This window comes from Loxodonta africana, chromosome 22 (genome assembly GCF_030014295.1).
Source record: "Loxodonta africana isolate mLoxAfr1 chromosome 22, mLoxAfr1.hap2, whole genome shotgun sequence".
NCBI lineage: Eukaryota > Metazoa > Chordata > Mammalia > Proboscidea > Elephantidae > Loxodonta > Loxodonta africana.
The window spans coordinates 22,483,582-22,508,236 of record NC_087363.1 but is presented as its reverse complement, the minus strand read 5'-3'; the positions used below and the strand labels follow the sequence as shown (position 1 = coordinate 22,508,236).

General features: G+C 55.1%; 1 protein-coding gene across 1 annotated transcript in view; it reads right to left on the bottom strand.

Moving 5' to 3' along the window:
• CACNA2D2 (calcium voltage-gated channel auxiliary subunit alpha2delta 2) overlaps positions 1 to 23,484 on the bottom strand; it is a 74,023-nt gene extending 50,539 nt beyond the window's left edge. The window contains exon 1 of the mRNA XM_064274474.1: positions 22,599 to 23,484. Coding sequence (XP_064130544.1) covers positions 22,599 to 22,772 — 174 coding nt within the window. The 5' untranslated portion in view covers positions 22,773 to 23,484. The remainder of the gene's footprint in view (positions 1 to 22,598) is intronic.
• Between the last annotated feature and the right edge of the window lie 1,171 nt (positions 23,485 to 24,655).

Below are 24,655 nucleotides of genomic sequence, written 5' to 3'. Positions count from 1 at the left end.
AGTAGAGTCAGACCAGAGGGGTGGGTGGGAGAGGAAGCGTGGACCCCAGGGCCACCTGAAGAAGAGGTAGGCCCCTGAAGAAGGAGCCAGAGCAAGCTTCAGCAAAGGGCCAGGTGTTTGCTGGAGAGGCCAGACCCACAGCTGGGTGATGGAGTGGGGTTTTGAATAAGTACTCCTGAAATATGCAGGGTTGACAAGGAATTCCTACTCCTGCCAGAGCACCCATGAGGACTGGGTGCCAGCACTGTCCTGGAGCTCACAGGCTGTTGTCAGGGGTGATGCCACTGAGCACTCCCAGGGCCCAGCACCATTCATCACTCCTTACAGTAGCCCCTGTGAAGCAGGCCCATTTTTTCAGATGAGAACTGAGGCACAGAGAGCTAGAGCACTTTGTCAAGAACTAGTTGTGAGTAAGGGACGGATGTGGGGCTTGAGCCCAGCACCCGGCTCTTCTTTCCTTCACCACATGCCTTCGCCTTGAATTCTCACCATCCACTGTCAGGTGGGGACTGCGACGTGAATTTCCAAATGAGGAGACTGAGCCTCAGAAGCGGTCACTCAGTTTGCCTGTGATCACAGTTCTTTGAGGGCAGAGTGAGAGATTATCTGTGGGTTTGTGTCACTGCAGCCCCTCTCCCATTTGCTGATTTGCCCACTCTGAGGAGGAAGTGGGCCCTTCAGCTTGCCGTGGATCAGAGAGCATGAGCTGGGTAGACAGCACTGGGGTGGGGAGGAATCCAGGGGGCAGGAGGAGACCCGGGCTGTCCTCCTGCATGGCTTCAGAGTTCTTGCCCCTTTCCCGGGGCACAGGCTTAAGTCGGAGGTGGCAGAGGAGAACCCAAAGAAGGTGGGGAGCTCTGTGCCCTGCCCAAGGTCACACAAGGGCTCCTGAAGTCCTCTTCCACATGTGGTCAGTGTCCAGCACTGCTGCTAGGCTTGGGCTGGGACCCTCAAGGCATCAGTGCTGGGGCTGGGAGCTGCTGCTATGGGTTTGTTTATCAATGTTGAGTCCCGTGACCCTTTGGGGGCAGCTGCACTTTGCTCTGCCTAGATCAGAGACATGCCTGAAAGAGGGGCCTGGAGGGGCTAAAGGTAGAAGATCAGGGCCAGGTCTACCCCCTGAGAAGCAGACGCAGAGTCTTGGGCTGACTTAGCAGGTCCTAGAGCTGCCCTTCCATGCCCATCAAGAGCTTATTGAATGTCTCACATGAGCTGTCCTCACCCAGTTTCACAGATGAAGCCACAGGAGCTCAGCAAGAGGTGGAACTCCCCTGGGGTGAGAGTGAGTAGTGAGTCTAAGCATAGAACTGCACCCCCCTGACCCAGGGACCCCATATGTCAGCATTGTTCACTACTCTTGCGTCTACTTCCCTTTCCTGAATCCACAGAGTCAGTGGTCTCTCGGGGAGGGAGGGTCCTTGTACCCCCAGTACCACCTACCCTCAGCCCATACAAGGCTTCTGGACCACCTGATTCCCAGCCCACTGCTCCACCCAGCCCAGGCCTGCCGACCCATCTCCAGGTCTGGACCCTGGCCATGGGGGCCTCCCCTTCCCAGTACTCCTGCCCTCAAGGGACTCCTTGCAGGACACCCCCAGAAGAAAGGGGGATAAGCAGATCCCTGTGGCAGGGTTTCTTGGGCCTCCACTGAGGAAGGTCTGCCAAACAGGGGGATGGCAGGAGTCTGTGGTTTTAGTGGTTGTGGGCAGGGAGGCTCCTCCTTCTGACTTTGTGGTCAAGTTTGCGATCCTGGGAGGTAGAGGCTTAGGGTGAGAGGAAGAGGATGTATACATGTATGTGTACATCTGAGTATTTGCACATGTGTATGCATCCATGTGTCAGCATATGTATACACAGTAGGGGCAGCCCACCTACGCCTTCGTGTCCTGGACACGCCTCACGAAGCACCACTCACCTGCTCAAGCCTGGTGAAATGGGCTTTTCTAACTGCAAGCTGCTGGCTCACACCCAGCTGTCCCCTCCTTTAATGTGCCCTCAATTTCTCCATTGGTTTACCTTCTTCCTAGCCCTCACCCCTGCCTGTGATCATTTTGTTTTGTGTTATGTTCCCCTACTTACCCCACAGTGTGGAATCAATGAAACAGTGACCCCAGTGCCCTTCTTCTTTCAATAAACATTTATTCAGCACTTTCTGGGTTCATGGCCTGTGCTGGGTGCCAGACACACAGGATGAATCAGACCCATCCCCACCTTCAGAGTCCAAGCAGAGAGGAGGGGGTGCTGCTCATCTCCATGCCCCTCCCCCCAGACACAGTACAGCTAACATCAGGCTAGACACATAGCTGAACCATGGAAACCTCACACATTGATCCCAACCAACTGCCCACCAGGTGCCCTCATAACCACAGCTATCACTTATGGGTGCCAACTGGGTGCTGTGCCCAGGATCTTGTCCCCACTTGACTGTCACAATCATGAGATGGTGGTGGGGAGGGATGGTAGTAGTGCTACTGGCCCATGTTTTCAGAAGAAGCCGGCTCAGAACACTGCAGTGAGTGCTTCAGGGCCACTAAGCTGCCAGGCTTAGGAATCGGAACCTAAGTCTGTTCAGATGGCGAACCCACAGCACACAGCACGTACCCGCACCAACCGCACCTGAGTGACCAGCAACTGCAGCACTGCTGGCGGCTCCTGCATGTAGCGCCTGGCACAGGAACAGATGGGGCTCTGAGACCCAGGGAGAGACCCATCCAAGGTCACACTGAGTCCCATGGTGGTAGATGCAGGACTAGAGCCTGAGGGGCACCATTGTGAAAGTCCCCCAAACACCACCCCGTGGGAGCTGGGCTCGGCTTCCATGGGGAGTTGATCTAAACGTCTTGTCTCCTCTGGTGAGAGCACCAAGCACTGGGGCTTCCTTTTTCTTTTGGCTGCCAGGAGGCTCAGAGTCAACCTGAAAGCTCAGATAGCCTGGTCCTGATGCTGTCCAGTCCTGATTTTTACTGCATGAGCTTGTGTGAAGAGCTGTTCTGCACTTTGCTAAATGAATTGGGGAATAAGGCAAATTAAACTGCCCTCCCTCTTCCAGGAGGCAGCTAGACCCATGGGAAGGAACACTGGACAAGAGTCAGGAGGCCCAGCACTTTGTGGAGTGTTCTCCCAGCCTCAGTTTCCCCATGTCCACCGGGCAGGGTGGGCTGCTCTGTGAGGTTAGACTGACGTGGGGCCCTGCTCTGAGCCATCACACGCCAGCGGGCAGGCTGGCATCTGGCAGGTGCAGCCCTCTCCCTGGAAAACGAGACGCTTCTTATTGAGATAACGAATCGCTCCATTTAGATCCAAATTAACCTCTCCCACTTATTAACCCATTTTCTACCACATTTCACCAGATCGAAGCCTGCCTGCGCCACCGTCTTGCCCGGGAGGGGGACCCCCAGCCCAGGTCATGCGCATCCCAGGCATCCCAGATGGCAGTTGTGCCCTCCCTCCAGGGCCCTGGTTTCCTTTTCTTTCTTTTTTTTGGGAGGTGTGGAGGGAGTGGGAAGCTTGATGCAGCCGTGGCTCTGAGAAGTGGGGATTTTTATTATTATCATTTTTTTTAGCTCATTCTTTGAAATAAGGATGCAATATGGGATCAATTTTTGATGACAGTGAAGTAAAAGGGGAAAATAGTAGCAATTTTCTCTTCTGAACATGCCCTATTTAATGGAAGGATGTCACGGTGGAGTTTTATCCAGAGGAGAGAGAAGACCCGGTTCCCAGGGACCTGCGGTCAATCAGAGGCGCCTGGCACGCTCTTAGCCTGGGGGTGGCTGGGCACCCCTCTCCTGCTCCCCAGTGTCCCCGTTAAGGAGGCTGCTAGGGCCCAGCACTCGCGTGGGGAGAGAACAAGCCTGCAGGGCCCTTCGTAGGTTCAGCTGCCGTGGACCGAGCTTCCATCTGCCCGCCCTGGCACCAGGGCGGACTCTCCCAGGCTGGAGCTCTGCTGGTCTCAGCCGGCATCAGGATTCTAAAGCCAGGACCCCAGGGAATCCAGTGTTAATTACGGTTATAAAATCCTGCCCAGCTGCTGTGGCTGCCTTTGTGTTACACCCAGAAAGCTGAACTTTGGAGGCCTGGAGTTGGTGGGGGTACTTTGGGGATGGTGGAGGATGAGGGAGGAGGGGATGGGAAGGGGGAGGGGACAGGACATCAAAGCATGGGGGAGGGGTGAAGTGCTGAAGCCTGGGGGCAGTCATGGCATCCAGCCCCCTCCCTGCCTCAGGGCTCTGGAAGGAGAGATGAAGGTAAGAAAGGGGAGAGAGGTGGAGGGACTCTCTCAAGGGGGCTGGTTCTCAGGGGCTGCAGCAGAAGAACGGTCTTCTTGGGGTCAGATCAGAGATGAATAACACAGCTCTGGAGTCAGACCTGGGGCTGTGTGGAGTCAGGGGGCTCTGGGATCCAGCCCTGGAGGAATTCTGGGGCCCCCACTGGGTTGGGGGAGGCTGGCTATGCTGCCCTGCTCTAATCTGCCCCAAGTGAGGTTAAGGTCCGTGGCCAGAAGTCTCCCCCAAGGGGCAGGAGTCTGGGAGCTAGGGTCACATCTCCACAACAAAATCCACCCTCCTAGTCCATCCACCAAGGAGCCCCTTGAAACCTGTGGCACCCTCACAGTGGCTGGGTGACACCCTGGGCAGCCTCAGCCCACCCTTCCAGGGGTCCAGTTCCCTCTGACAATCTGTCTTCCAGCTACAAGGATTTAGGCTCCAGACATCAAAGCCATACCTTGAAGCCCCTGCGGCAAAGCCACAGACATCTCAGTCACAGAAACACGCAGGCACGCGTGAGGTGGCCCGTGACACGCAAACACAGTCATGCCAAAGGCACACAGGCCTGCACAGAGCCCCTAGTTAAGAGACATTCAGCCCCGCCCCTGCATAAGCATAGCCCCTGTCTGCCCACACCCTTACAATCAAGGCTAGGCTTCCCACAGAGAAAAACACTGGCTTCTCTGCAGCCTTTTTCTTTCCTCCACCCCCTGAACCCATTAAACCCACAAGCAATTCAAGACCCCAAGACTGACCTCCCAGAGTCCTATTCCAAGGCCAAAGCAGCACTGACAAGAACAAACACGACCACACTCTCCTCCAGGGTACTCCATGCAGCAAAAACCAAGGGAGGGGGAGCCCCCACCCCAAAATGTCCGCAGATCGCGGATGGTGGGGAAAGGGGTAGCAGGCTGGGCCTACAGTCCCAGTGCCTGCCTGTCGACAGATGCTGCCCAAAGCCGCACCACCACCTCCCTCCCCTCCTCGGCTGTGGTCGGGCCTCTGAGATAATTAGCAATTCTGCTCGACAAAACGCAGGCCCGATGGGATAATAAACTCCAACATCTGTCAGAAGAGCAAGCTCCTATGGAATTGCCAAGAGAAACATTTTTCTCCTCATTCAATTCACATTTAAATCGAAAACAACCCCTCCAAGTCTGCGTCAGGCCAGCGGCACGGAGGCTCCGGGAGCCCACAAGCTGTTCCTGGACCTGCAAAAAGGCTCGGACGCTGGCGATCACTCATTCAAATTAACAAATCATTTTTTTTTTTTTTTTATTTAGAAATGAGGAGAAGGTGTAAGTGACGGATGGCTTCAAAGCCATGGAGGAGGAGGAGAAGCCAGTCATCGGTCCTGCAGCTGCAGGTGAGCAGCCCAACATTCCCTTAGTAGTAAGGCCTCGGAGAGCACCCTCATGGGAATCAGCACACTCCCCATTCTCAACAACCCAGCAGGGTAGGCAGCCGGACCAGGAATCATGTCTCCATTCTGTGGTGGGAAACTGAGGCCCAAAGGCATATCCAAGGTCTCCAGACACTACTGCCAGCCTAAGAAGGTCACGTCCAGCTCTGAGGGAGCCTGGATAGGTTTGGCTCCTGGCTCTGCAATTCAACCTCTGTGTTGCAGGAGGTGCTGTGCAGAGGGACTGAGTCCTGTGTGAGTCCAGGGCTCGGTTTGGCTATGGTAGAGACCTGCTTTAGCCAGTACCACTACATTCCCAAAACAGGAACCCTGGAGACTTGGGCTCTGAGCTTAGTCTCTATGATAATAATATAATCTTTTTTTAATATAATAAAGGGTATAAACTTGGACCGCCAAGGGTCCTCCCAGCTTCGAAGGCCTCTAAAGACTGGGTACCAATCAAATATCGATAAACAAATCAACCAGTGAGCCCCAGTCCTGGGTAGGCCCCTTCTCAAGGCTCCTTTGGTGCCTGTGTTCCCCTCATTGACAACTTTACTGCCCTGTTCTGTAATTTCCCAGCAGTACACTCCCTGAGACAGGGATGCTGTTTTTTTTCCATCCCAGTGACCATGACATTCAGCACTTGATTAACTATTTGGTGAATGAATGAAGGGCCTTGGCTGCACAGATGCTCAAATGCATGAGACAGGGACTCAGTAAATATCTCTGACTGTTATGACACACCTCTGTGCTTTTGCACATACCATTCCCTCTGCCTGGAAGGTCATTCTCCTCCCTCCTTTGTTTGGGCAATTGTTTCCACCTCCCAACACCCAGTTCAGTTGCCCCCTGCTCTGTGATGGGGCTGCCCACATAGAAGTGACAGGGGGTTTATAACAGGAATAAGAATGTGCACATGTGGGTGTGCATGGACCAAGGTGCACTCGTGTACGTGTATTGCATGTATCTGTGCACTCACATGAGGGCACAGGCCCAGGGATGCTTGTGTGGTTGTAGACAGGGAGGAAGGGACATGTGCACATGGGTTGTGTACATATATACATTTGTGGGTGTCCAAAGCATGCCCACACAAGTGTCTGTAAGGCAGATGGGCCATGTTGGTATAGCATGAGTCTTGAGGTGGTAGGCTCTTCCTTTCCCTCTCACTTTCAGTTCTTCAGACTCCTTCAGCCCACACCACACATCTCTCACACAAAGGCGTGACTGCAGGCCCTGTCATGGAGACGCTGGCCTGTCATGGAGACCCACTGCCACACACATGGGCATATCCACCAGAACCATACCTGGCATGCATATGGGGCATGCCCTAGTCACACAGACAACCCCTCATTAGCATGTGTGTGTGTGTGTGCAAAAGCGTGCACAAACACTCCATTTGTTCCTTGGCATACGCAGACCCCCCCTCCACTGCTGTAAGCTCTTTAGGAGCACTTGGGGTTCTCCTTTGCTGACATCAGCGGTGGCTCAGGGTGGCCGGGGGCTGGGGAACCCAGGAAGATCTAGCGCTGCCTGCTCTTCCCAGTGCCCACCTGCTTGCAGGCACTGCTCAGCAGGCCCTGCAGGGCATGGGGGTAGCTTTTCAGTTGGCACAGTTTTCTGCAGAGCTGCACCTTGCCCCTTGGGGGAGACTTCTCGCTATTTGTGTTCCCAGCAGGAGCAGGGCTGGGAAGAAGGGAGTGGAGACCCCCAAAACCTTGGGAAGCTGTGGCCCAGGTGAGGAGATGGGGCTCAGACCTTAAGCCAGGAGGAAAGCCTGTCTCTTCCTCCTCACTGCCTTCACCCCTGCTCAGGCTCTGGGTTTGCCCCTGCAGATGTGGGGGAGGAGTGCTGAGATCGTCACCAGACCCTCTCCTTGCCTATCTGCTGCGTTTGTCCTCTGACACCCCTCTGCCACCTCACTACACATCCTCACATTACTTAACTACCCTCTGCCTCCCATCTGGACCACAAGGACCCCAAGGAGGGCCAGGTTTGCCTCTGTCACTGCAGAATCCCCAGCGCCTAGCATAGGGCCTGGCACACAGTCGACACTCAATGTGTGCTTAGAAAATCAATGGATGGGTAGAGCCTGGCATGATGGGGTGGGTCTGGGAGCACCAAGACATGCTGCTGGGGGAAGAAGCGCTCTCCACCTCCACCAGCATCAAGTTTGGAAATTAATGGGCCCTAGGGGATGCCAGCCAGGAGGAGATGGCAGTGCTGAGAGACAGGAAGAGCCAGAGAGGCTGTGCCCCTGCCCTCTGGGGGATGCCAGACTTCTCCCCTATGATCACTCCCACTTTATCACCCCTAGAGCCTCACAGCATCTGCAGGGGAGGTGGGCACTGCCTAGGGGCTGGACCAGGCCAGGACACAGGCATGGTAGTCCAGTAGGTACTCAACATATATTTGTAAGATGAATGAATAATGCCACTGCCTTACTCAAGAGGCTGTTCAGGCTTCTGATGCCTGGGGTCTAAATCCTAGTATCTGGGGTTCAAGGCCTCCCACTTCCCTTTCTACCTTCTTGGCCTTATACTGCTGCCACCCCCAACCAGTGCCCTGCCCAGAGCCTCTTCTGCCTTTGCTTATGCTGTGCTCCTACCTGGCATGCCTGCCCCTCCTCAGCCAATTTTAATCTCACCCACCCTCAGATCCTGCTAGGACACCACCCACCTGTATGGAGATGTCTCTCTGACAATTCCCAGGACCAAGTGGAGCTGCCCTGGGGTCCAAAAAGCAGGCTACATGCTGGGAGTATCAGGAGACTGGTGGCGGGAGGGCCCTTGTTCCAGCCATGGGCCAATGCCTCCATTGTTGCCCCTTCCCTGGGGCATCCCGATGCTCTCGATGAGGGCCAGGCAGTTTTCTGGAGGTGGAGCCAAGGAAACGGGCTTAGACTTCAACAAGAGGGATCGTGGTCTGGAGCAAGGAAGAGCTTCCAGTTAGTGGCTCCAACCCTGAAATGGGGGTCTGAGGATATGGCGGTATCTCCCTCTAGACTCAGGGACAGGCTAATGGCACCCTTACTGAAAGCAGGAGGCTCCTTCTATGTGGTGAAATCCTGGCCTGTCTAACTGGAACTTGCCATAAAGTCCTGAGTGATAAGGTAGGATGGGTGAGGGATCTGGCAGTGACAGGCAGTGCTGGGACCTTCAGAGATGCCTCCCCTGGCAGAGCCAGGAAGCCAGGGAAGGTGGCACAGGGCAGAAGGTAGCTAGCAGCCTACCCTGGGCCAGGCCCTGGTTCCGCCAGGTCCCTCATGAAAACCCAGGAAGGCCTATCCCCACTTTCTTGCCTGCTACTCCTGCCACTTCTCCTTCTAAGGGGAAAATCACAGGGAAGCAAATCTTAAGGAGAGAAAGGAGAATCTTTTTAATTAAAAGTTCAAGAGAATTCACATCCCGAGGGAGTCGCAGCAGGAGAAGGTGGGAAAGGCGAAGAGGGGACAGAGGGGGCAGCAGGAAAGTAGGCCACCCTGGCTCAGGGCTCAGAGCCCAGCCCTTGCAGCAGGCTCTGGCGGGGTAGACAGGTGTCACTGAGGATTCTGTCCAGGTGTGGCCTCGGCAACCTGTGGTTTTCCATCTGGGGAGTGGGTGAGGGAAGGTGAGGGTCGGGGGGCTCAGCGGCAATGGCTGGGTCAGGGCAGCACCGAATTCTGATGCTAGAATAGCTTAAACATTTGGGCAGCTTCGTCTGCCTGGCCCACCTCTGGGGGCAGGGAGGACCAGTGTTTCTGCTCCCAGGGAGGAGGACGAGGCCTCGGGTCCCCTGGCTGGGGTTAAGCCACATGTGATGCATCACGGGCTCCATGTGTGCCCTGTCCATGGTTCACTGTCCCAGCAGACCCACCTCACAGCTGGGCCAGGCCCTGGCTTTGGTGGGTGGGTGGGTGGGAGGGACAATGTGAGAGTTTGGGGCAGTCCACAGTTGTGAGAACGTGTCTGACAGGTGGGGGTGGGCAGTCGATAGTGAGGATCATGGGGACTGTTAACCGAGTGTCTGCTGCACGCCATCCATACATGGTCCAGCAGAGGCGCCATCCCAGGGTGCTGCCCACTTGACCCTTACTCAACCCAGCTTGCCTGTCACATACATGCCCACAACATGCTGGGCTGTTGGTGGGCAATGCCACTTAGTATCAAGCTTGTCTGAGCCCATCTTGGGCCTGAGCAGTCCCTAGGGGTGAGCAGGTGTGTGGGGGCACTCCTGGGGGTAGGGCTTAGCTAGGCCTGCACCCTTCCTTCCTCCTAGCACCAGGCAGGCTCTGGACACCCTCCAGCCTACCTTTTCTCTTGTTCGCCAGGCTCTGGATTGGGGGTGTGTGTAGAGGGGCGTGTGTCAGTGCATGTGGGGGCCCTGGGTGCAGGGGGTGGAGCCAGAGCTGACCCGTAAGGTGGTCCCATGCCCAGGAATCTTCCTCGACCCCATCCTCTCCCACCCCTTGCTGGAAAAAGAAAAAAAACAGAGGGGAAAATATGACAGATGCAATATTCTGTGAAATGAGCTAATGACACGGCAGTCACACAGGGAGATATGATTAACAGAATATTTGATAAAAAGGAGGCCCAGGTATGCACATGGGTGGCTGGGAAAGGTCAGTGTCATCACTGGAGGACAGGGGAGCCCAGGGCTTCTGCCTGGGCCATGGGGTGTGGGGTGGCAACCCCCTCACTCAGGCCAGTCACACGGCTTGGTTCCAGTCCGCGTGGGAGTCGTAGCTTCAGGAAAGTGAGCAGGTGTGTGTACGCACATGAGAATACACACGGTCACCTCCATGGACACCCCCCCAACACACACACACACAGCTGAAGGAGCATTTGCAAGGGCTCCTCCCCTTCTTCCCTCCCACTGCAAGCTGGTATCTCAGGGTCGGGGCATGGGCGCTCGCAGTGGGCCCCCAACACACATGTTCTGAGCCAGAGGACACTGGAGCTGGGTCCGTATCATTAACTGGGCTGTCACTTCTGTTCATTGGCTGAGCACAGATGGGTTTATTTTCTCTGTTCACATGCCCATTACTTCCTGCTGGGCCTGACACAGGCCCCTCCTAACTCTACTTGCTGACTGGGTGTGTGTGGGGAGACATCGGCTTCTCATCCCACGGTGCCCTCCTTGCCAGCTTTGTGGCCTCTGGGCACTAGAGGTGCACAGGAAGATGCTCTGGCCCCGTCTCAGCTCTGGTGATCTTCTTGGCAACCCTGCCAGCTGGACTCTTACTGTCCCATTTTATAGATGGGGGAACTGAGGCTCAGAGAAAGGAAATCACTAGTGAAGGTCATGCAGCAGGGGTGTCAGTGCTACAGCTCTGACCTCAACTGCTCTTTCTGCTCTTGATCCAGCCACTTGGCCCATGCCCTGGAGGCTTCTGTCTCCTGAGGGAGTCACCCTGAAATGCCCATTTATGGAAAACCCACTGATAAAGTGGGTAGGGGTCCCATCCTAGGAGTAAACAGGATTCAGAGATCCTGTCCTTCCTTGTGGCCAACTGACCCAGCCCCCAGGTGGCAGAACAGCCTTCACTGAATGAGGGAACCCAGGTTCTCATCCAGGCCTGGGGCAACTAGCTCCCCATCTCTGGGCCTCTGTTCTTAGTGCCAGCCACCAGCCAGAAGCTGCCCATCTCAGCCCTCCCTGGGCTGTGGCTGCCCTACCCCTGCATACACATGGATGAGACATAGCAGTATGCCCAGTTCATGATCCACTCAGGTCTTCTGGAGTTCTGGTCACCTGCTCTGACACGGTCTTGCTGTCTGTCTATTCATCTGTCTGACCACTGAGGCCTCCTCTCCTCATAAACTGCTGGGCCTGATGACTGGGAATGAGGGGATGAGACGGCTGGGGCTAGGGATCAGGGACATCAAAGCAATCTTGCATGAAGGGGTGGAGAAGCTCCATACTCAGTCTTCAAAGGTTTGAATGCCACTTCTGCCAGGAAGCCTCCCTGGACTGCACTGACAAAAGATTGCTTCCCCTGTTGGCCCTTTCTAAGCCCTGCTCTCCACCTGGGACCACACTCATTGGTTTCAGATACCCACCCCAGCTCATGTCCAGTGATCCTGTGGGGTGAATGGATGGTGCATAGGTAAGGGGCTACCTACCCACCAACCAACATGACTGCATGCCCAGAGAGGAACTGAACCTTAGGCAGCTGGCAGACCAGGCCTCATGCCCTCGGCTCTCTTGATAACTGGGCTCCAGCTGGTGTTGACACAGCAAACATGCTTTGACTCCCATTTGCAGAGGCACAGAGTGGGCAAACACAGGGAGGCTGGCACAAAGGGCCAACAACCGTGACCAGCCTCTCAAATGAAGGCCCCAAAGCCTGTGCCAGGAGGAAGGAAGCACTGAAGAGCCTAGAAAGAACGGCCCATGGAGGTGGGAGATAAGGATGGGGCTTTGATGAGGCCAGTCCTACTCTTCCTGCACCCAGGAGGGGGGCTTGACATGAGGTCCTGCAGCCCCAGGTTTGTTCACATGCTGGGCAGGGCCAAAGGAACACAGGTCAGTCCTGTCCATGGGGCCTGCCTCATGTGATACCTCCATTAGTATCTGTCCTGAATCAACGGCACCAAAGCCTGGTGCAAACTCTGACGACAGATCTCTGGGGCTACATTGTTCCCAGTGTAAGGGAGGGAAGCTGAGGCCCAGAGAGTGTGAGAGATTTGCCAAGTGCTCGATGCTGCTCAAGTGCCGAGTGGGCGCTGCAGCACAGCGGTGGGTGAGACCCCTGACTCTCGGCCACCCTCAGTGCTCTGGGCCTGGTCATGTGCACCATGTGTCGAGTTACATCTGTCTGAGGAGGGCTTGTGGCCAGAGGTTCCATTTTTGGGTGCAAGAGCAGGTCTGGGTGGGCTACGGCCACCAGGCAAGGTCTCTGCTGGATCCCAGCAAGGGGTATGTGCAATGGACACAGCCCAAACAGGCCTTTCTACCTTGAAACCTGTCTCCGAGTGCCTCTGTGCACATGTTATGCAGAGCCAGACCAGCGGGCAAGATCCCCCATCACTACCTATGTACATATGCACAAGTATGCAGACACTGTATACTCTGGCCTTTGCATTTTGCTGTTCCCTCTGCCTCTAGCCCTCTTCCTTCCTTATCCTCCTTCGCCTGCCTAAGTCCCTGGCAAAGGTCCCTCCTAGGCCTGGTCAAGTGCCCCCAGGGCTTGCCACCCTGGCTATGCACTTTGTTGCGTGGATCACATCACTGTGACCTTCAACGTCTGCACTCCTCGAGGGAGGGGTCCTGCGAGTCTACTCCCACCATTCCCTGCATCTGGTACGGTGCCTGCACACAGCGGGTGCTCAGTGCTCAGTAAACAGAGGCTGAAGGATGCAAAGGCACCTGAGGCCCTGGTATCCCATGATGTAATGAGCCAGGGTCATGTGGCCTCTTCCAGGAAACCCTGCCCGGGGTCATCACGGCACCTGGGCCTGGTCCAGCTTCCAGGTGTGGGCATGGAAAAGAGAGCTGAGGGTCCCGTGAGGGCCCTCAGAGGGGGCTTCTTGCCACCCCAGTGCCCCGCCTCCACCCCCCCAGGGCTGGGCCTGTGGCACTGTGCCCTTCCCACCAGCGCCCGTGTGAGCCTGGCTCATTCTCCCACAGCCGCTCACTGCTACAATGGAGGCGTTGTTCGCTATGTATTTTAAGCCACAGAAATTGGAGTGAGAAAGGTGACTGACCACTCCAGGCTGCCTGCATTATGAGGGGATCCTGCTTGCGAATGTGCAGATACCACCCCAGAAATCAGGTGCTAAGTCCTGCCTCTCCCTGCCCTTGTCACCTCCTGGCCTCCTCTTCACTCCAGTAGAAACACTGCTGTACAGGCTGCACCCCCCAGGCCCATAGTGCTCTCACCTCCAAAGACCCAGCCTGCATCAGCTCTGCTCACTCACTGCTGGGCCAGTGCTTGGGCTGGGAGCTTGGCCTGGGTGCTTTCCTTCTTCCCTTTCTCCACCTTTGGGAATTCCACTCGATTTCCGAGACTCAGCTCAAACACCACCTCCTCCAGGCTGTCTTCTTAGACTCACCTCTCCCACATGAGCCGCTCTGCGCCTCGGGTCTGTGAAGCCTGCTCTCTGGCTCCCTGCAGTCTGAAGCCCTGGAGGGCAGCACCAGCCCAGCCATTGGTTCCCCTACCTCTGATGCACCCCCACGCTCCCCCAGCCCTTGAACGTGAGGATTTCAGAACAAAGGGCCAGATGCTATTAAAACTCAATTAAATTCCTCTCTTCTCTGATCCTAAATTAGGCTGGTTTGTCCCTGTGGCACCTGCAGGCCTTTTCATTCTGCTTCCTAGCACCCACCCCCCTTTGTTCACTGGGACCCCCAGCGAGGTGGGCAGAAACTGAGGGGATCCCCCCTCAGTGCAGCCCTTCTTCAGGGAATAGTGCCCACTGCGTCTCCCTCGGGCCCAGGGCTCATTTTTTTCTATTTAGCTGACACCCTCCCCCTCCCAGCCCCATGCCCTAGATTCCTCTTCCTGTGGTGGGCAGGGTACAGGGGTGTTAAAAAGGGAACTCAAGTGTTGGCTCCTGGGCTGCACCTGGGGACCACCCCAACCCAGTTTGTCATCCTTTCCAGATGCTCCCGAACATCTCCCAACTGAGCCCTGCCTTTAGGCCCTTGCTTGTGTTTGGCCCTCTGCCTGGTGTACCCTCACCTTCCCCTCCCCCAGTCACCGCCACTCTGCTTCCTCCCAACCTCTGGGGGCTCAGGATGCAGGGGAGGTAACAGGCTCAGAAACTAGGGCAAGCAGAGGAATCGTGACCCTGTCTCAGCCAGGCACTGACTGGGGTTGCATCCTCTCTCTGTGTCTGTTTCCTCATCTGTAAAATGGGAATTCTGCCCCACAGTGAGTAGAGACTGGTACCAAGCCTGTCCTAGGGCCAGGCCAGGCCAGGGGCAGTGGAGAAGGACTTCTGAATGAGTGAGCAAGGGAACAAATGGGAGACTGAACGGCATGCACAGGACACACATCTGGCAGGGCCACTGGGCGGGAGTGGCTCAGACACCCCTCTTGGGGTGATACCTGGGCCTAGGGCATTCCAGTCCAGGTGTCCCCACAGCAGGTAGGTGAAGGTGATGCTGATCAGGGTGAATGGGATAGTGAGCCTCCTAACCTGACACATGGCTGTATTCGGCCTTTTCTCTCTGACCTTCAGCGGCTCCAGAGAACTCAGCAGTGGGGTAGGGTGTGTGAAAAGCTGACCCACCAAGCTCTGTGGGCCTCAGTGACACCACACCCTAGCCCACCTAAACCCTTCCTTTGGCTAGGATGCTAGAAAATGATCACAACTCTTCTGACCCTTCTGGAGGGCCCTGCAGCTACCTGCACCTTGGAGGAGGACCCAGGAGAGAGGCCTGTCCCACAGGGGGTACAGCATCAAATTCCTGACCTGACCCTTCCTGAGGCCTGCCAGGCCTGACCAGGCCAGGCCCTTGTCTGACCACCACTAGCTTGAGCAGGTGGGGGAAGGTGAGGGATGACATGTTCTCCTGAAGGACCCTTCAGCCATACCCCAGCTACACCTCACCTGCTCTCTGTCTCCTGTGACCTTTCTAGGGAGGCCAGCTCCCTGCCTTGCCAGCACAGCCTAAAGGTCTTTGAGGTGGAGTCTCCAGATTCTTGGCCATCTGATGGAGTAGCCGTCCCCACCCTCACACCCACTGATTTCTGGGAGCAGCTGCTGTGTCTTTGCTCCAGGTGCACACTGATCCCCAGGCCCTTCAGGTGTGTGGGGAGTAGACAGCAGTTCACCTTCCCTCCACACATATTCAGGCCACCTCCTCCGAGGAGCCCCCTCAGACCCCCATTTCTTTTTTTTATAGTTTCTATTGTGCTTTAAGTGAAAGTTTACAAATCAAGTAAGTCTCTCACACAAAAAGCCATATACACCTTGCTACACACTCCCAATTACTCTCCCCCTAATGAGACAGCCCACTCCCTCCCTCTACTCTCTCTTTTCGTGTCCATTTCGCCAGCTGCTAACCTCCTCCACCCTCTCATCTCCCCTCCAGGCAGGAGATGCCAACATAGTCTCAAGTGTCCACCTGATCCAAGAAGCTTACTCCTCACCAGCATCCCTCTCCAACCCACAGTCCAGTCCAATCCCTGTCTGAAGAGCTGGCTTTGGGAATGGTTGCTGTCCTGGGCCAACAGAAGGCCTGGGGGCCATGACCACCGGGGTCCTTCTAGTCTCAGTCAGACCATTAAGTCTGGTCATATGAGAATTTGGGGTCAGACCCCCATATCTGAGTGGCGTTCTCTACTACGGCATGCTGCCCTGTCTCTCTTATCACCAGCCAAGCCCCCTTTTTTATTTCCTTGCTGGCCGTTTCTCCGGCCGCCTTTTCCCACAGGCAGAGGGTCCCAAGGGTTGCCACATAATAGGTGCTCAACAAATTCCTGTTCACTAATTCTCCGCACACCCCATCCCTAGGGGCCCCAGCCGGCTCCTCTGGGTGGCAGTGGCATCCTGCCAGGAAGCGGCAGAGCTGTTTGGGTGAGGGGAGAATAATCAGCCGTAAACACCGCAATCAGGGAGAAAAGGCTGCTCAGGCCCTTGGCGCCCACGCGTGTGCCTAATTGGCTCCACGTGTCTGCGGCTCCTTTCAAAAGAGGGAAAGTAGAAGGGTCAAGATCTCTTAATGTTCATAATGGAGGGGAGGCAGAAGCCACTGCCAGCCCCATATAAACACCTTTTAATTGCTCAGAGAACGGTGGGCGGAGGCAGCCAACGCTACAGAATGCCCAGGCTGTCTGTCCACCGTTACTGCATTTTCTAGAGCGTCTCTGGTCTGAAGTCAGATGCCAAGGTTGAGTTCTGGCTAGAACCCAGAGCCACAGTCCTGTCATCTGCTCTGCAGACACTCATGAGGCTCCTACCCTGGGCCAGGCCTTGGCAGTAGGTGCCACCGGTGGCCTTGTCCTCCAAGGGCTGAAACTGCTTGCCTAACCCCCGTCAATAAATGCATCAGTGGGCCCAGCTCTGAAATGGCCTCCAGCTACCTCAATGCCAAACTTTCCCCCAATAGCCTCGATGCCTCCTCCAGGCAGCCTTCCCTATTGCCCCCTTGGATTAAAGAGGTGTTCTTTTTGCTGGGACTGCCCCATTCCATCTGCATTTCTCACAGGTCCCCAAAGTCCCCATGCCTGCAGAGCTTCTGTTTACCATGGCAGCACCTCCCTGTCCCATCAGACCAGTGGTTCTCCACCAGGGGTGATTTTGCCCCCAGGGGACATTTGGCCACATCTAGAGGCATTTCTGGTGGTTATAACTGGGGAAGTGGTGTGCCAATCATGGTAGAGGCCAGGGAGGCTGCTGAGCATCCTGCAATGCACCAGACAGCCCCCACAGCAAAGAATTATCTAGCTGAAGATGTCAGTAGTGCTGAGGTTGAGAACCTTTGCATTAGATGAAGCCTAAGGGTTTTTTTTAAGAGAGGAGGCAGTGAATAAGTGGGAGCCAGGCAGAATGTTCTCTCTTCCGGGACTGGCTGACAAAGGGGGGTGGTCTGCACCACAGCCCCTGCTCCCTGGCTCCTTCCCTAGCTCATACCCCCTGCTCCTCTGATTACCCAGCCCACAGCCCAGTTCCTGAACAGACCTGGCCACACTGCCAACAATGCGCCAGCTTAATTGGGTTAAGTGGCCATTAACGGCAAAAACGGGGCTGTTGCGTGCAGGAGGCTTTTTAATTTTATTCTTTAAATGATGCTCGCTCCCCAGAGAGGCTGCTGATGGTGGGAACACTGCCTGCTGTAGCCCCCAGAGCCAGGGCCAGAGCTGTACCTCCCCCTGCCCGTCCATCTGAGCCTCACTGGAAGGAGCAGGGTACTCAGAGTCTCCAGGGCCCAAGGAGGAAACAGAAGGGACAAGGACTTGCCCAAGGTCACTAGGTCAACACACAACAAGTCCCTGTCAGAGAAGAAAATTGCTCCATCTTCTCTTCTCTCAGCCCTGCCCCTCTGTGGGGAGCAAGTGCCATGTGGCCACTAATGGCAGCACAGGGGAGGGCAGTGTTGTGGGTACTTTGTGGGGTCTGCCTGGGTCCAAGCCTGTTCTTGCTGTGAGGCTTGGGGCAAGTGGCTTAACCTCTTTGAGGCTTGGTTTCCTCAGATGTAAAATGGGAATATAAGAGTGAGCTTGTGGTGAGGATGTGGACTGATCCCGAGAGTTCTGGCTTATCGTAAGCCCGGCACTCGGCAGGTACTCTGCGAGAGGCCAGTGATCATGGGAAGGAATGATTTCTGCCATTTCCGGGGAAAGGTCCTGAACGCTGAATTGATACAGAATCATCTGGGAAGCACTAAAAAACGATGATGTCTGGCCCGCTCCTGGAGACCCTGATGTACTTGATGTGGGTGGAGCCTGGGCATCATGATTCCAATGTGCATGGAGGCAAAGGGAATGGCAGGCACGAAGGTAGGGCAGCTGGAAGGGCTTGGCCCCTGGGACAGGGGGACATACCTGAGGAAGAGCATAGGAAACATGAGCATGGTAAGAATGACAGAGCTAAGCCTAAGGCTGGGGGCTTAGGTCCTGGATCCCAGCCAGGTTTTTCCACTGCCCTTGCTTGTTAGAGGTTGGAGGTCGAAGAGCCTCCCGAGAGCACGTTTCTGGCCCACACTGATGCCCTCCTAGGACTTGTTCTGGCCTGGCTGCCCTGGCCCCAGGCTTGGCATCCCCCCGCCCAGCCACAAGGCCCTTGGCCTTGTCCCTTAGGCACCTCCCTATCCTTCTGGGGACTCAAGACCCTGAGTATGAGCCCTGGCTCAGAGGCCCCCTCTCCCTGCGTAGTCAAAGTTCCAAGGCAGGTTCCCCTCCACATTTCTGAAGCTGAGGCCCCAGCATATTTCCCAGACTTAGGGATGCTGGTTGCCTGTGTGCAAGGCTCCCCCAACCTGACTGCTCCCCCGTGACTCTCAGCTCCATCAACTAGCCTATGCAGGTTCAAGAAACTCGTAACAAACATCTGATTGTCCCTGATTAGATGAGACAATAAACTTCCATCCTGGTGAGCCTGTGCTGCTTCGCTCCCTCTTTGCAAGCCCCGACTTAAAATTCCAGACCAGAGCAAGGGGATTTAAATTGGATTACTGGATGGGGTCCAGGGAGAAAGGAACAATGGAGTGGGGGTGGGGGGGATCCAGCCCCCCAACACCCCTCCCTCCATACACAGTCAGGCTGCAAACAAATGTGGCAAAGGAGAAAAGGGCCAGAACTTGATTAAAAGCAAATTTAAAACATAATTAAGACCAAAGCGCATCTTGGAACAATTAGGACCCAGAAGGGGGATGGTGGTTCCCCCTGCTACTGGGGATGTGGACAAGGTGCATCCTGAGGGCCTGCAGCCAGGGGGCGCTTGTAGCAGTAGCCGGCTAGGAGGGCTCTATGCATACCTCAGGAATAAATTTTTTTTTTTTTTTGAGGGCTCAGCTTAGGGTCCGAGAGACCTGAGTTCAAATCCTGACTTTGCTAACTCTTCAGACAGGGATTGGACTAGAGTATGGGACTGACAATGATACTGGTGAAGAATAAGCTTCTTAGATCAAGTAGACACATGAGACTATGTTGGCATCTCCTGTCTGAAGGGGAGATGAGAGGGTAGAGAGGGTCAGAAGCTGGCCGAATGGACACGAAAAGAAATAGAGGAGGGAAGGAGTGTGCTGTCTCGTTAGGGGGAGAACAATTAGAAGTATATAGCAATGTGTATATAAATTTTTGTATGAGAGTCCAACTTGATTTGTAAACTTGCATTTAAAGCACAATAAAAATTAAAAAGGAAAAAAATCATGAGTTTGCCACACCCTGGCCTGATGTATAGCACCTCCAAGTCTCAGTGTCCCCATCTGTGAAGTGGGGGTAGCAGGGCCTCCCTTGCTCGCACACAGTGAGTGCTCAGCCAGTGGGCACCTTTCCCCATCATTTCTTCCATTGAAAATAATTTGTATTCAGTGCTGAGTGTGTATCAGGCCATGGGCTGGGCTGCAGAGCAGTGGAAGGGAGACAGACAATTGTCCTGCCTCATGAGGCAGGGGCCGGTTTGTGGGTTGCAGGAAGAGAGGTGGGACCAGGACCCCAGGCACCTCCCCCCACCCAGCTGTTGGAGTTGATCCATACCCCTGGAAGGGGAGAGGGGTCTGGGGAGGGACTCTAGCCCTGCAGCTCCGGAGGCAACACAGCCAGAGCTGGGCCCTGAGCTCCCTGTGTGGAGGGCGAGCTAGGAATCTGTCACTGTCACCACTCAGCACCACCCTCTGTGGGGACCAGGCCTGAAGCCTGGGTGGGTGGCAGGCCTGAAGGGTGATCCTTCTCCAATTTATCAGACTTTTCCAACACAAGTTGGGGACTGGGCAGCTTGCACTCTGCAAACTGCGAAGGGGGGCAGCAAAGCAAGGAAGCAGCATGCAAGCAACGGGTCTGGAAATGAGGCGGGGAGGGGAGAGACGGAAACAAAAAGATAGAATGGAAAGCCCAGGTCCAGTAAAGGCAAACAGGTGGGAAGCAATGTGTTGGCTGGGCAAGGTGATAAGAACGTTTCCCATGATCAGGGGAGACCCCAGCTGGGCTCCTGTCCCCGCTGAAGGCTTGGTTTCTGGCTCCTCCCCAGACAGTTCATTTCCCTAATCGCCTCCCTACAACCTCCACTAGGAGGTCCTGCATTCTGGACGGGGGCTGGACCCAGCTCTGGGTCTGCACTGAGTAGGAGGCCTTCATGGTCTACCTTTTCCAGGTCCTTGGCCCCAGGATCTCAGCCTTTCTCTACTCCATGACCTTGGGTCACATGGGGCAGGCAGAGGACTCCAGGGAGGAAAGCAGGGCCCAGCTCCTGGGAAAGGGGTTCTGGTTCTACCCGGATGCCTGGATGTGGTGGGGGTCTAGGCCAGGTTGGTTGCCTTGACTTGACCTTGCAGGACCCTGGCTTGAGCCTGGGCATGGCTAGTGTGAACTCACTTATCTTTTTTTTTTTTTTAAAGAGCTGTATTGAGCTATAATTTACATACCATAAAATCCATCCATTTGAAGTATACAATTCAGTGGTTTTTAACATATTCAGAGTTGTGCAACTGTCATGGATTGAAATAGGTCCCCCCAGAAATATGTGTTTACTTGGCTAGGCCATGATTCCCAGTATTGTGTGGTTGTCCTCCATTTTGTGATCTGATTATCCTCCATTTTGTGATGTTATAAATCCTAGCCTCTATGCCTGTGGCTATGAGTCAGAATCAACTCCACAGCAGTAACAACGGGTTTGGTTTTTGTTTTCTATGCCTGTGGTTATGGCCTCATTTGGGAGTGAGCAGTTTATTATGTTAATGAGGCAGGATTAGGTCATGTTAATGAGGAGTAGGGTAGGATGCAACACCCTTACACAGGTCACAGCCCTGACCCATTGTAAGGAGTTTCCCTGGGGTCTGGTCTACATCACTTTTTATCTTACAAGAGATAAAAAGAGAGAGAAGCAAGCAGAGAGGGGGGACCTCCTACCATCAAGAAAGAGAGGCAGGAGAGGAGTGTGTCTTTTGGACCCGGGGTCCCTGTGCTGAGAGCCTCCTAGACCCAGGGGAAGATTGATGTCAAGACAGGTGGAGATCTCTAGAAGGAATGCAGGGCCCACAGATGTTGAAAGGAGACAAGGACCTTCCCCCAGAGCTGACAAAGTGAGAAAGCCTTCCCCTAGAGCTGGCACCCGGAATTCAGACTTCTAGCTTCCTAAACTATGAGAGAATAAATTTCTGTTTGTTAAAGCCATCCATTTGTGGTATTTCTGTTTTAGCAGCACTAGATAACTAAGACAGCAAGCAACCACTATTTAATTTTAGAACATTTTCATCAATTCAAAAAGAAGCCATGTATCTATTAGCAGGCACTTCCTAGCCTTTTCCCCTCCCCTCCCCTACCCCTCAGCCCTAGGCAACCACTACTCTACTTTCTGTTTCAAGGGATTTGTCTATTCTGGACAGTTCATACAATAGGATCATACAATATGTGGTCTTTTGTGGCTGGTTTCTTTCACTGAGCATAATGTGTTCAAACTCATCCATGTTGTAGCGTGTATTAGAATTCTGTTTATTTTTATTATGCATTCCTATCTTTGACAGAGTCAGGGGTAGCTGCAGCTGGGCCTCTGATCTGATGACACTTGGACCCTCCTTCTTCATTTACCTCATGACCTGCTCAGGACACTGCAGCTCCAGATGCCCTTCCCCACCTACTCTCCCTGGGTTGGCTGCATACCAGGGACTGCCAGTGTTGTAGACCTCCTCACACAGCTCAGTGGGCCCTGTCACCCCAGAGAACCACAGCACCTTGTGGCCAGGAGCACCATGGAACTGACAGGCACAATTTCTCTGGGTATAGATGGGGAGATTGAGGCCCAGAGGGAGGTAGAGAAACGTTTAAGGTCACAGGCAGAGCAGGGGCTATAGGCCCCAGCCTCCCACAGCCACAGCCTTCTCTGTGGGGTATCCAGGGCCTCTCCACACTCCCTCTTCACCACAGCTTGAAGCTCAACCTCCTGGCTCCTTCGGGGGCAGACTCTGCCATCAACAGGTCGCTGTCCTGGTCAGGTGCTCACCTAGGGCATCACCCATAGACAGTTTGGGGCACTCAGAGGAATGGGAGGACTCCAGGTCCGGTGGGGGTGGGGTGAGGCCTGAGTGGGCCCCGCCTTCACGCCTACATAAGGTCTCTGAGACCCCCAGGTCACCCCTCCTGCAGCCTACATCTTACTCCAGACATAACCATCCTGCTCCTGCCACAGCTGCCCATAGTCTGCATGTGCACAGCCTGCCAACGATGGCTCAGCCTGAATTCAGAGGGACCAGAGGGCTGTGTGATCACAGGGAGTAGGGACATTGCCCTCAGGGTGCATGGCTACTGGCCTCGTCCTCATCAACCCCACACACATGCCTACCTTCAGGGCCTGCACCTTCCTGTCCAGCAGGCTCTCAATGTCTCCCGCCACCTTCTCCACCAACTTCTGAGGTTCATTCTCCTGCACCTCAAACAGGTTCCGGTTGTCCTTGTAGATCTGGAAGAAAGCAGAGGCTGGCAGTGAGGCTGGTGTCGTCCCATGTTCCCATGCCATGGCCCCTGCACAGCCTCTCAGCACAGCTCACCTCAGGACAGCCTCCACCCCACCCCCACCCTAGCTTTGGCTACCTTGAGGCAGCCTGGATGAAGTCTAGGGGTTCAACCCAGTGTCCTCATGGATGGGCTCCACAGCTAGCATCCGGGATGGGCTCCCAGTTTGGGCTGGTTGGGGGATGGTGGTTATGGGGTGGGGATGTCAGTATTCCCCTTCTGAGGGCCATAAGCAGCATCTCCATGACTAGCCCAGAGTAGCTCTGAGCACCAGAAGGGGCAGGGCATGGTGGCAGGGAGATGGAACCAATAAGCACACGTTACACACCCATACATCAACACAATGATGCTCACGCATGCACACACACATACACCCACACATGCATCACACATACAGCCGCCACGCCACACAGCTCAGGCAACAACATCCCTTTCTGCTGGCACTGCCCCAGGATGTCTGCAGAAACTGTAGCAGGGGCTCTGGGTGCTGGAGGCTCTTCTGTCACTCAGGGCACAGACTATGTAGAGGCGACCAAGGAGGAAGATGCAGGTGGAGGAGTGGGTCTGCCCATCACTCCTCCTCAGGGTGTGGACCTGTGCACATGTGCATGCGGGTGTAACTAGGACAGTCTGTACCTGTGTGCGAGCCTTTGCATTATGGCTCAACACACACCCATCTGTGTGCCGGTGCCTGTGTGCTGGCATGAGGTGGGGTTAGGGCCTCTAGACTAAGCCTGGGGCTTGTACGTGAGTCTTATGAGCAGATTTCAGTGGGCGTCTTTGTTCGTGGCTGGGGTCTTGGGGTATGTGCACATACATGTGTGTGCACACATGTGTGCATGCACTGCATACCCCTGCATGTGGCTCTGTCCCTGGCTGGGTCCATATGCCCCTCCAGGTACCCAGGAGGTCTGTGACCTGAGCTGGCTCCTTCACCAGGTCACAGGCTCGGTCACCACAACTGAACTGCCGCCATCAAGTTGTACAGAAGCAGAGGGATGTGGAGACAGAGAGAGGAGGCGGAGGCAATGAGAGGGAGATAAGGTGGGAGAGGCAGCTGATGAGAGACAAAGAGAGGTGGGGAGAGATAAGGTTGGAGAGTGACAGCTTGATGGTGGGAGATAAGGCCACTATCATCTTACAGAAGGATGGGGGGTTGGGCGCCACTAGAGCCCCGCCCCTCCCCCCAACATCCAGCAGTAAAGGGTTAAAGCGCAGCACAAAGCCCGACTCAGGCAATTCCTCCTTCTCCTGCCCCCCATCCCTCTCAGCTTCTCTTCTCTAGAACAAAATAATTTGTGGCGAAGTCATTCCTTTCTGCAGAGCAGTGGCAATTAGGGGGCAAGTTGCGAGGCCTGGCCACATGGCCAGGAGGATGAAGGCCCAGGCGGGCGCCAGGCCAGGCTGTTCCTGGGCCCCTGGGCCCTGTTTCAGGACAAAGGCCCCCAGATGGGAGGCAGGGATAGAGACAGGCAGCCTGGAGGGGTCAGAGCCTGGAGGTCGCTGGCTAAATGCAAGTAGCTTGCAGCCCAGTGCCTTATGGCTGGGGAAACTGAGGCTCAGAGATAGGAGAGGACAGGTCAAGGCCACACAGCTGTAAGTGGTAAAGCCAGGTCCCCCACCCTACCTGAACCATTCTTCCCAGGTTTTGGGACGTTAAAACTATACCCTTTCCCTGGCCTTGGACCACTGCCCCATCCACAGTCCAACAGCCACTCTGGCTGAAGCCTCTGCAGAGCTCACACCCAGAGACCACTTGTGCCAGCAGGGGGCACAGATGCCTGGCTTTTCTGGGCTGGGGAAGTTCCCAAACCTCAGCCTCCCCTATCAAGGTCATTCTCAGGTGCCGCCACGGTCAGGGCTGTCTGGGCCGCCTGTAACAGAGGC